This window comes from Melitaea cinxia, chromosome 14, assembly GCF_905220565.1.
Source record: "Melitaea cinxia chromosome 14, ilMelCinx1.1, whole genome shotgun sequence".
NCBI classification, from domain to species: domain Eukaryota; kingdom Metazoa; phylum Arthropoda; class Insecta; order Lepidoptera; family Nymphalidae; genus Melitaea; species Melitaea cinxia.
Window position 1 is genome coordinate 8,342,634 of NC_059407.1, and position 11,757 is coordinate 8,354,390.

The 11,757-nt window shown below is 33.3% G+C and overlaps 3 protein-coding genes across 3 annotated transcripts; 1 reads left to right on the top strand and 2 right to left on the bottom strand.

The window, feature by feature from the left end:
* Positions 1–374: 374 nt before the first annotated feature.
* On the bottom strand, positions 375–10,884 carry LOC123659905 (calphotin-like). Its single transcript, XM_045595067.1, has 4 exons — positions 10,817–10,884; positions 10,342–10,683; positions 6,001–6,372; positions 375–808 (listed from the first exon to the last, which is right to left on the bottom strand). Exons 1-4 carry the CDS (start codon positions 10,826–10,828, stop codon positions 524–526), a joined length of 1,011 nt encoding a protein of 336 aa, XP_045451023.1. The 5' UTR covers positions 10,829–10,884; the 3' UTR covers positions 375–523.
* On the top strand, positions 2,367–3,024 carry LOC123660030 (translation initiation factor IF-2-like). The gene is made up of 2 exons (XM_045595173.1): positions 2,367–2,433; positions 2,566–3,024. Exons 1-2 carry the CDS (start codon positions 2,416–2,418, stop codon positions 2,992–2,994), a joined length of 447 nt encoding a protein of 148 aa, XP_045451129.1. The 5' UTR covers positions 2,367–2,415; the 3' UTR covers positions 2,995–3,024.
* On the bottom strand, positions 5,638–6,526 carry LOC123660029 (predicted GPI-anchored protein 58). The gene is made up of 2 exons (XM_045595172.1): positions 6,457–6,526; positions 5,638–6,372 (listed from the first exon to the last, which is right to left on the bottom strand). Exons 1-2 carry the CDS (start codon positions 6,472–6,474, stop codon positions 5,758–5,760), a joined length of 633 nt encoding a protein of 210 aa, XP_045451128.1. The 5' UTR covers positions 6,475–6,526; the 3' UTR covers positions 5,638–5,757.
* Positions 10,885–11,757: the final 873 nt, after the last annotated feature.

An 11,757-nucleotide genomic window follows, 5' to 3' on the forward strand; every position in this document is an offset into this window, starting at 1 on the left:
TGCTATATGTTTTATACCTCTATAATATTTATTTTGTTAACGTTGTAAATACTTAACAATTAAGTTGCATTTTTGTAAATGAAAATGTTGTTATAAAATTTCTTGTCTATTGATCTGGTTATCTGTATCTTGTCGGTAAGTGTGCAAAACGAGGGCAGGGCCAACGGCACTAATCTATGGTCAGCTTACTTGTTATCATTTCGCGGTTCGACACAGGCATTCATCACTGATTACAGTTTCACACCCATTTTAAGCTTTTGTATTATGTAATGTAATTATTGCTATTATTTCCTACTAATTCTAAACTTAATGATATTAGTAATGATGGCATGAAATATTTTTAGAGACTTTGACTATAAATAAAATCACGGTGATGTTTGTCATTTTAGAACAATATGTTTTATTAGCATAATATTAAGTATATACCTACATATATACATAAACGTAATTATATATTAATAATATGACTATAACACAGCATTTTTGAGCAAGTCACTAGGTAATGATAACGCCAAATATTTGTCTATAAGTAATACGGGGAAGAGATGTATTTTGCAGCTACGTAAGGAGCAGGGGCAGCAACGTAGGGGGAAGCAGCAGCGACATATGGGGCAGAGGCTACTATAGGAGCGGAAGTGAAAACTGGGGCAGCTACAGCGTGGTTGATTGAGTGGGCGGAGTAGGAGCTAGCGTAGGGAGCCACGGCGTATGCAGCGGGAGCCACAGCTGGGGCCACGAGAGCGGCAGGCGCAGCTGCGAGCGGCAACACTCCGGCATTGGAGGCGGCAATGGTGAGGGTTAAGATGATCTGTCAAATAAAAGATAATAACATAAACATGAATAAATTAAGAATTTATCTATTCTATTGGTTTCTTGTTAATTTTTATAAGTTTAAATTACTTACAACAAATTTGGCGATCATTTTGCTTGATTTGGTGACTGCTCACTAGCGAAGCTACAAAAGGATACGAATGAATGTGTCGTCTCAAAGGTACCATCACGTTTTATACCAATTGCTCATTTCATTGAGCAATTGCACGTACAACGAATACGTAGGTTGATAATGCGCAGGACGTTGCGGTTGGCACCACGATTTTTGACCCAGACTCGGCTGACGGGGATCGCATTCTAATTTCAGCTTTGTGTATATGAATTTCACTGTAGGTTATATAACGACCAAAAGGGAAAAGTGCTTCCTAGATAACGACATTCTACCTTAGTATATAATTAAACTAGAATTACATTATTCTTAAATGAAATTAGCTCTCAATTAAAACTCTAAATTTAAATAAGGGATTATGTGTTTTTTTTTTGAAAGTTTGGAAATGGGTTGTCTGGAAGAAATGGCTAATTAGCCATAAGTCCGCCCATTGTACTTCACTGTCGGTAACTATCTTTATGCTTTGTTTGTAATATATTTGTGGTTTACAATAAAGTATAAGATAAATAAATAAATGTGATGCATAACATAAAATAAAGACTTCGTCTGTGTGTATTGCTTTGCTCTTTCTTCTTTAAAACCTCGCAAATGGATTTTGTTACTTTTTTTTTTTTTTTAATTATAAAATATATAATTTAATGGACATTCTGATTCAATTCAGATTTGATCAAAAATAAATCTTTTTGGTAAAGTAATAAAAAACGATTTTTCATTATCTATACTGGTTAAACCTTATAAGAAGATGTATAAAAAATTATTCCTTAGGAAAAGAGTATTCACATTACAATTGGTATTATACCTTTTTCTTAAGATTGACTCTCAATGACCATTATAGTAAGATTCTTATTTTCAAATAAATTTTCTCCGCTAATATATTCGTATTACGAAAATAAGTGTCAATTACTTTAAGACTTCTGTACTCATAATAAGTTATTTAAGTAAATAATGTGAAATGTATCATTGTTTATAATTTATTAAAAAAATATTATCAACTTCCATGCCTCGGTTGAATCGTTAGCAAATCTGATCTATGAATCATACATTCATACATATCAAACATGTATACGTGTGCAAAGCCAGGTGAGTCGCATTTTTACATATTTATTGACACATACATGTTATTTGAAAATCCTATAATTTACGAACTTTACTGATATTTTACAGTGAAAAGTAATAACTTTAAATCAGTGCCCCAATAGTTGAGTGCATTGAAGAAATAAATATGCAGGTCTTATGGCATACGTACACGGCTGCATTAACAAAAATCACAACGAAAAAAGTTTCCTAACGTGCTCCATTTCTCGTCGCGATCCTTCGCGAATCCCAATTGATCGACCGCAATCCGTCAAATGTTTATTTTGTCGAACGTAATCGGAATGATAATATACAAAGTATAAAAAGCCTTAACTTTTCGTGTTAGACACACTTCACATCCTCTTTTCAATAAGGAAGGTCTACTTCAAAAACCAAGCAAAATGTTTTCCTTAAAATCTGTAAGTATTATAAATCTTCTTTCATTAATATTTGAATAAAACTTATCTGATTGCGATAAAATTTCTTTTATCTTATTACACATTATATAATGTTCTAATTCATTAAATAGTTTATATTGTTTTTTCTTTCAGATCGTGCTCATTGCTGTAGTATTCGTTGGGGCTAAAAGCAGTGCTGTTGTGCCAGCTGTTCCTGCTGCTCCCTTAATAACACAAGCTCAAGTGGGCTACGCTCATGCTGTACCACAAAATATCGCACCATATGCGTCTCAAATCAGCGTAGTCAGCAAGGCAATCAATCCAATAGTTGCTGCACCTCTAGCAGCTCCATATGCTGCATCTTTTGCTGCTCCAGTTGCAGCGCCTATCGCCGCAAGATATGCACCTGCACCTTACTTTTCTGCTCCGTCGCCTATCCTTCCAGCACCGTATAGCGCTGCTCCTTACGGCTATCCCGCATCTTTTGCAGCGCCCGCTGCCTATGCTGCTCCTTTCCCATACGGTGCGGCTGGACCCTTAGTACGCACTCCTTACGGTTTTGCGCCAGCATTTGTTCGATAGATTTAGAGTAAAACTATTCGACCTTCCTAATTTTTTAAAAGACTTTGTAAATAGATTAAGTTTTTTATAATGAAATAATAAAATATATAAAAATTTAGAAAGTTTTTTTAATGTGATTACTTTTATTCATCTATACTATCTATACATCTAGATACATATAAATAAAATTGAAGTATCTATCTGTATTTTAAAATAACTGATTTTTTTCAAGTGCATATACGACATCAAAAAGTAAACAATTTAAAAAAAAGTCTCAGGCTAATTTGATCCAACAGCTGAACCGGTTTTTATGAGTTTCAGTACAACATTTGTATTATCAAGTTATAACTTTTTTTACGTTTTGTTGTAGTCGGGAAAAGAACGTAGTTCTATATCCTAATATAGAGGTTATAGAGCTAATATAGAGGTATAGGTATAAGATAATGTAATTGTAATGATAAGGCTTTATATATGTACTTAATAAGATAGGATTAGTCATATAATACATAAATAAAAATTAAAAAAAAGAAAAGAAAACTGGATAAAACGATTTTCTAAGTACACAAAAAAGTACCTACTAACAATAACATAGGTTAAGTGTACATTGTAAGTAGCAAATAAGTGTACATATATTGTAGCTAGAAAATAAGTGTACATATATTGTAGTTAGCAAATAAGTGTAAATATAATAAAAATAATAACTATAAAAAAATATGTAGAATAGTCTTGGTCAGTGGACTCGCGTCGATTTTTAGAGATTCTAAGGCTAGTTATTAAGTTTTCTAAAGTTGCAGTGAAGTACCGATGAATGTTTAAAAAAAATATGGAATAACAAAAGCACGGGCATTATAAGCCTGTGGATATATCACTTACATAAAAAAATAGAGGTTATTTTTTTATGTAACTAGGTCGGCAAACATGTGTACGGCTTACCTGATGGTAAGCGATTCCCATAGCTTATAGACCCCTGCGAAACATCGCAAGCGCGTTGTCGACCCTATCCGCAATCCTCTCCAGGAGCTCTGGTCACCTTACTGACCAAAAGGAACACAATACTACTCGAAAACAATATACTCAAGTCGGGCTGATCCATATTTCGAGTAGGAAATTTCCTGCTGTGCCCTACCTCAGTTACATTTTTGATGACTGAACTGTAAGAAAAACCTTGTAACTAGCGCACCATATCGCTTCAGCCTGTAATATCCCACTACTGGGCATAGGCCTCTTTCTACATTTAGGAAAAGGATCAGAGCTTATGCACCACGATGCTTAAATGCGGATTGACGGATATATTCCCAACTATGAGTAACGATCGCTATCAGGCAATCTTTCTTTCTTTCCATTACCATAATTATCTTTCCGATACACGGTAGGGAGGAACACCCAGACCACGACAAACATCTGTATGGCCAATAATAAATAATAATATAACTATCCTATCATACAAATGTATGTCATGTGCGAGGATCGAACCCGCAACCGCCAGCACACAGCCAAACCAGTGCTGTGACCGTTGCACCAAGGCGTCGTACCATATAGTTTAAATATAATTTATCGTTAGTAAATATTTGATGATTTTTGAATTGTTTTTTTTTATATTGCTTTTACAATAAAAATAAATAATTTTAAATTATTTATAGACCTGACTCTTTATAAGGGAAGTGTCGGAGTTTAAGCTTTCAAAATTGCAAGCTAAAGCTCCCTAGTAGGCCCTCCTCGTAGGGCTAGGGCGTCAATTCCTAATCCACACAACACACTATGTGATGACACACATAATATGTCTGCCTAATACCTATTTAATTATCTAATGATTATAGTAAATATAATGATATTAAAATAACTTTTTAATATATTATAAAAAACATTATTATATATTATACATATTGAAACATCGACAAACACGCTGTACTTTATATATAATACTCGTATAAATTTATTGAACAATAATAAAAAAAATTGATCCATAACTGTGACTATTGTAAGCGCGCCATCCCATCGGTCCAAATGCAACAATGTAACTATACTTGTAAATATTATAAAGGGAAACCTGTTATTGGCCTTATTTTTTTTGTAATTTAGTTATAGTATGTATTAACTGAAACGCTGTTGGTTTTCTTAATAAATAAATAAATAAATAAATAAAATCACATGTACTTTATACGAATAATATATCCTTACTCACTTAATACCTTGAAACCCGGGTCAAGTATTTTCAGCGATTATTTTTATATACTTGAGTAAATGTGAAATAATCTTCGTCCATTAAACGGATGGGTAAAACCCACTAAAAGAATTTTCGTCTATTGCACAGTGGGTACATATTTTGAATGTCTTACGTACATGATTTACTATCAGCGACAAGAATAATAAATTCTTCCTATTCGTAAATACCTTAATAAAATCGACTTGGCCTTTTCTTATGTACTAAATATATTATATTTATAGAAAAAAACAGTATGTATATGTTGCGCTAGGTCAGGCATGAATTTAATAAACGCTTATTATATATAATTGTCTGTTAAAAAGAATATACGAAACTGAGTCCGTACAACGATTATTTTGAATATCGGTATTTTTTTTGTATTTTCTAAAGAGAGCTTTCAAAATAAAATAGTAAAAGAGCTAGTAGTCATATGAATACTATATGTAAAAATAAAAATGCCATTAAAATTGTATAAACTTTATTTTTAAACGTATAAAATAGCTTACAACACAACAACAATAACAAAAAAACCTCTTCAATAATGAAATAACAATGTCTTATCACTAAACATCAGACTAGAATCATTTCCACGCTAGGTGTCTGTCTAAAGGGGTTGGTAATAAATGGGCTGGGAAAGGATAAGCTTTAGCTACAGCTATTGGAGCTGGCGCAAAAACTGGACCTGGGGCTGGTAATGCTGGCGCAACGGGCCTAACAATTGGCGAGAAGGGTACCGCTGGTAGTCTATGAAATACTGGGGCTGGATAAGCAGGAACTGGAGCAAATCTGGGATATGTCGGATAAACAGGGGCTGGAGCAATTACCGGCGTAGGTGCTAATACCGGAGCAGGAACTGGGGCAGAAAATAAAGGTGCCCTAAAAACTGGGGCTGGAGCTGGGAATGCAGGAGCTGCTACTCGGAATATAGGGGTTGGGGCTGGGTATACGGGGGCTGGCGCTGGGAATACGGGAGCTGGCGCTGGGAATACCGGAGCTGGCGCTGGTAAAACTGGAGCTGCGACAGGTGCAGGTGCAATGGCTCGCACTACAGGAGCAACAGCATGTATAGATCGAACCCCATGTGGGAAACTATAGAAAGGTGCATATCGCACTACAGATAGTGACTTTATTGCTGGTAAGACATGTCCAAATCCACTAGCTTCGCAACTAGCTAAGATAGCAATGATGGAAACGACCTGAAATTAAAAAAACAAAAACAAAATAAGAATTTTTTTAGGCAAATAATTTGTTATGACACTTGTTTTAAAATTGTTACTTACTAATCTTAGGTAAGACATATTTTTAGTTGTGTCACGACTTGATTAGTCGAGGGTGAATGTAGAAGTATATTAATATTATGTGTCACAGGTCGTTATATACTTCATACTGTTGCAAGTATTACGTCTATATTGGTCGGTATCGTTTTCACTTTCCATCGCCAGGACATATGCATGTTCAATTAGATGTCAACGCGGACATTATCGATAACCGAATGTATCATACACTTGGCCATCAAAGGCAGCTTTATGTAACTAAACTAGACCTCTAGGTGATATATTATTTCGTAATTTTATACCATACACACTTCTATAAGCGGACTATAAAGTGTGTATAAAGTTTGTGTCACATATATTAAACTAATATAATCTAATGTTAGACAAAGTATCTAATGTATTATTTTAATTGAGCAATAATTTAAATAAGTAGTATTGTAAGGAAGGATTAAGTAGCATCTTGACCTAAACAAAAAAAAAAAAAATTTTTTTGAAAAGTTTAATACAATTATTGTATTTTACAATACATCTAAGTTTCATATTTTTTATTATATTGTTAGCACGAAGTTACAATTATTAAATTTTCTTTAATGTTTCTTCAAATTGAATCTTGACATTTTGCTGTCAGAAAGTCCGGACACTATAAAAATCATAAAAATAGTAGTAATTAAATTTTTTAAGACAACTTTTTAGAAGGTAATTCAGTAACAGTTTCCAGAGAAGGAATGTAAGATGAATGTAAGTAAGAATGGAGGAATGAGAAGGATAATCCTAAATCCTTAAAAATTTATTCTTATTATATTATATTTGGACCGGTCTGATTATGGAATTTAAATTAAATGAAATTAAAGATTATTTCATTATGAACACGGTTGAATAGGGTTGTCTGCGAAAAATCAGTCCCGGATTCCGGTTGTCAACTTTTAAAAGTGAAATATTGCTGCGAGTGAATGTGTGCGACTGAGAGGTCCCAAAGGTCGACAAAGAGATGTTTATACCTGGCTACCCGAGAGTAGGGACCGAAAAAGAATAGGCAACCTAGCGTTTGCATATTCTATGGGCTTCATACTTTCGATTGGTATAGAATTTGTCTAATAATCAAACCGGCGAAATGTTTAAAAAAAAATTTAATTATTAATTAATCATATCCTGGACTGAAATTTGTTAGGCAACCCATATGCAATAGTATCTCGGTGAAGGTCGTTTTAAATCGGGATCTTATACTATATACCTACTATTACTACCTACGAGTATACTTCTTATTGGAAGCAGTTACCAAAGCCTATGAACGCTTGCAACAGCATCGCAAGCGTGTTGCTGAAATACAAAAAATACATAAATATATTCTAATATCATAAGTATATATTTTTAAATGTATTAATTGTGCGTTTACATATTGTATTTTATCTTCCCTTTAGCCTATCCACTGCTTTATTTTACGTTATTTCATGTTACGTTAAGTATTTATCATTCTGACTATTATCGTTTCAAATACATGTTGATAAATTACTGTCCTTTTTCCAAATTAGTCTGCTATTGGTTCTAGCGCTCTTCACAGTGTCAACGGAGGCCAACGCAGTGAAGATTGTAAAGAATAAATTAAACGTCCCATATTTGTCTATTAAAGTTGGTTCACTTTAAATTTAGTTCAGGGACATAAACCACTAAATATCGAGCAAAGTACGTAGTATTGCCATGTTTGAGTTGAATACCTAATGAAGCGAGTGAGTGTAGGTTAAGTATTTGTATTCATCATTCGTATTACCATAACTCATTCAAATTACGCTAACTGATGGATTTACTGCCAGTGTACCTTATTTACCAAGAAACTTCGTGATCTTTGATATTTTTATAATAATATGTGAACTTTTACCGTCTAACTATTTGTGGAAAATATATTTTTAGAATTAATAGGTTAAAGAGTAATCTTAAAATATGTTTAGATATATTACTGAAGACACAACACACACACAACACAATAAGAAATGTTTGGAAACATCTTGGTCAAACTTACAGAAGATCACAAACAAATAGTTGAAGTAGCAGCACTACTTGAACTATTTGCCTTATTTCTGTGTTGAGCAAAGTAGTCAAGAGCTCTCTCTAAATATTTGAAATTGGACTAAATTAACTATAATTTGTAATAAGGATTTATGTTAATTATTACTACAAGACGCACTGACGACGCGTAGGCGCATCGGTCATAGCATTGGTTTGTGGCTGTTGCGCAGGCGGTTGCAAGTTCGATCCCCGCACATGACAAATATTTATTGGCCATACAGATGTTTGCCGTGGTCTGGGTTTTTGTGCAGTCCTTGTGGGTTTCCTCACAGTGCCTCGGAGAGCATTTTAAACCATCGGTCCCGGTTGTTCATCGGTACACTTGATAGCGATCGTTCCTCATAGTAGAGAATATATCCGTCAACCCGCATTTGAGCAGTGTGCTGGATTAAGCTCTGATCCTTCTCCTACATGGGGAAAGAGGCCTAGCAATGGGCAGTATTATCTTACAGTGTTACTACAAGAATGTTCACGAACAATTATTTTTACAAATTATAGCAACTTTTGAATTTTTAGTATATTTAGAACTAAAAAATTCTAAGTTCTAAATAGTTTTTGGTTCTCTTAAGCACTTTCTAGTCTAAGTTCGAAAAAATATAAATTGTACAACAATTGAATTTTTTATACAAAAACTTTTTCACATAAATCTACCGAGGTTGATTATAGAAATCTTCCATTATGCCATGTTAATGATAACTTGTGAGTATTTTTGTGAAATCCTGCATATTTTTTATTAAATAAAATAGATAATATTTGCATTATTAAAGAAGTACTAGCTTCTGCTGATATTTACTACTCATATTTAATATTTTATGATTACATTTAAATCGAATTATTTCATATGATAACTAAAAGGACGAAATGTTTACGTCAAAATTTTTAGAATCATAGTGTTCATGAATAATAAAGTTCATATTGGCTTGTATTTATTAACCTTTTTGTCAAACTGTCAATTATCAAATGTCTAACAATAATTAAAAAAATTATGAATTTTTGTTCTTTGATAATTCCATTACCAACATTAATTCTTTTAGTTTAGATAAACATCAAAAGAACAAAAGATTTCATACGCAATTAGTTTCCAACATCATAACAGGTGGGAAAATACCTAGATATTTACAATAATATAGAAGACATAAATGTACTAAGGCACGTTTTGTTGTTCCCTTTGTTAATTTGGCTTCTCTACGTAACAAAGCACAATTCCGCAACCTAATATGAGTACTTAGATCAAGGACTTAGTTTCCTTGAAATAGTAAAACATAAGAAAAAAAACGTCTCTATTTATGTTTATGTTAAATTTCATAAAACATTTATTTGGTAAACAAAATTTAGTCTGTTTGCTACATTTTAAATTAAATAACAGTAATAAACTCAATGATTCCCAGTAAGAAGAGAGTTCAGTGGCGAGTGGATGAAAAAAGACAAGTCAAACACTTGTATAGAATTATTTGTTTTGAGTGAGATCGCACCTACGACCATTAGTGAGAAAACCACTTTCTGGGACCACAAAAGCCTTTTCTCATCATCATATTCAACAATAATAATACATATACAGCACAATTTTAAATTAATGGTTTTCTTATTTTAATTCATTCAGTCTATAACATCCCACAGCTGGGCATAGGCCTCTTTTTTCATATAGGAGAAGGATCAGAGCGTAATCCACAACGCTGCAGCACTGCGGATTGGCGGATAATATTCCCTACTAAAAGTTACTTAATTTTTAGAAAAGATAAAGTCAAAATAATAATAATAATGATTGTATTTAAAATGTATTCATTACAACAACATGGCATAAATTGGTTACTAAAAAAACAACTCTTTTTACTTAAGAGCAATAAGAGGTGCAGAGGGGGCGTAGTAAGGTGACGCAGCGTAATAAGGTGAAGCAGCGTAATAAGGTGACGCAGCTACTATTTTAGCTGCAGGTGCGTAGTACGGAGCAGCATAAGTATATGGAGAAGAGATCACGGGAGCAGCAGCAACCAATGGTGCGGCAAGACCATTGTAGTTTCTTGAGATATACTGAGAACTAGATGCAGTTACTACTGGTGCCGGCGCAGCAACAAGAGGTGCAGCTGCGGCTACCAATGGAGCAGGAGCGACTAGAGCCGTTGGAGCCAAACTAGGCTTGGCAACTGCTACTGCGATGGCGGCAAGGAAGATAATCTAGAAAGATAACAAAAAAATGCTTAAAAGTTTTGTCTAATTGTATATAAAAATATAATGCTATTTTAATTAAGATGTAGATATTTCAAACAAGTTAATTTTTTATACATTTTAATTGTATTTGTGTTTTTACCTTTCCGATCATTTTGATTCAGTTTTGGTTAGTTGTGTTGATCGAAAGATCTCGTTGTGATGTACAAAGTTTGGTGACAGTATGTACCTTTTATACGAAAAATGCAAGATTCACCTTGTGTGTTTCGTCACTGGTACGAGTATTGCACGGATTTAAATCGCCACACAGCAAGCATTCGGGACGCGTGCTTGTCGTATACGATTACAAAAGCAAGGCTGAACTAACTGATAACGCATAAATAGACGAGTTACGCACAGTTTGAATGTCAGGTGCATACATTGTTATGATTTTCTGAAGATATCATTTACAATATGGAATACATGAAACGCAATTAGAAAAAGTTGCTTCATTGTTTAGTCAAATCTGAAAATTAATAATGCAAAATGCCTACATAAGAGTGTGACTATACAAGTCAGGCTGTGTTAAATTGTAACTATTTTTTTTTTAACTTACCACGAGTGGTTGGTCACCTTAAATTGAATTATGAATGGATTGTAATTTGTAAATTAGTGTTCTCTTATTATTTATTATTTTTATTTAATTATGTGTAGAATAAAGTTTCTCTACATACATGATAATTTGATTTTTAATGTTTGTAAAAGATATCTTAAATTGAGTAATGATTATACAAACAAAAACATACTTCAGCTTGTTTGTTAGGCATTCAAGAAAAACATTAATCAACTGTGAAATCCTATCTAATTTTGTATCACAGACCTGTTACAATAACATATCGTAGATATTTAATTTAATAATTCCATTTGTTGGCATTGCACAAAGAAATATTAAGTTAGAACTACAAAAATACAACTACAAGATTCACATTCAATTCCGTATGATTTTCGCTTGATACTCGTAACTATGACTACTTGGCAACAATCCTTTACGATTTTTTTCTCTTATTATGCGTAGAAAAAATTTGCTATTTTTTTCAATTTATA

Coding starts and splice junctions, on each gene's coding strand:
- LOC123659905 (XM_045595067.1), bottom strand. Junction 6,373..10,341: donor CACCTCTTATTGCTCTTAAG/TAAAAAGAGTTG, acceptor TTTTAATTTCAG/GTCGTTTCCATCATTGCTAT. Junction 809..6,000: donor CGGTATTAGCACCTACGCCG/GTAATTGCTCCA, acceptor TTTATTTGACAG/ATCATCTTAACCCTCACCAT.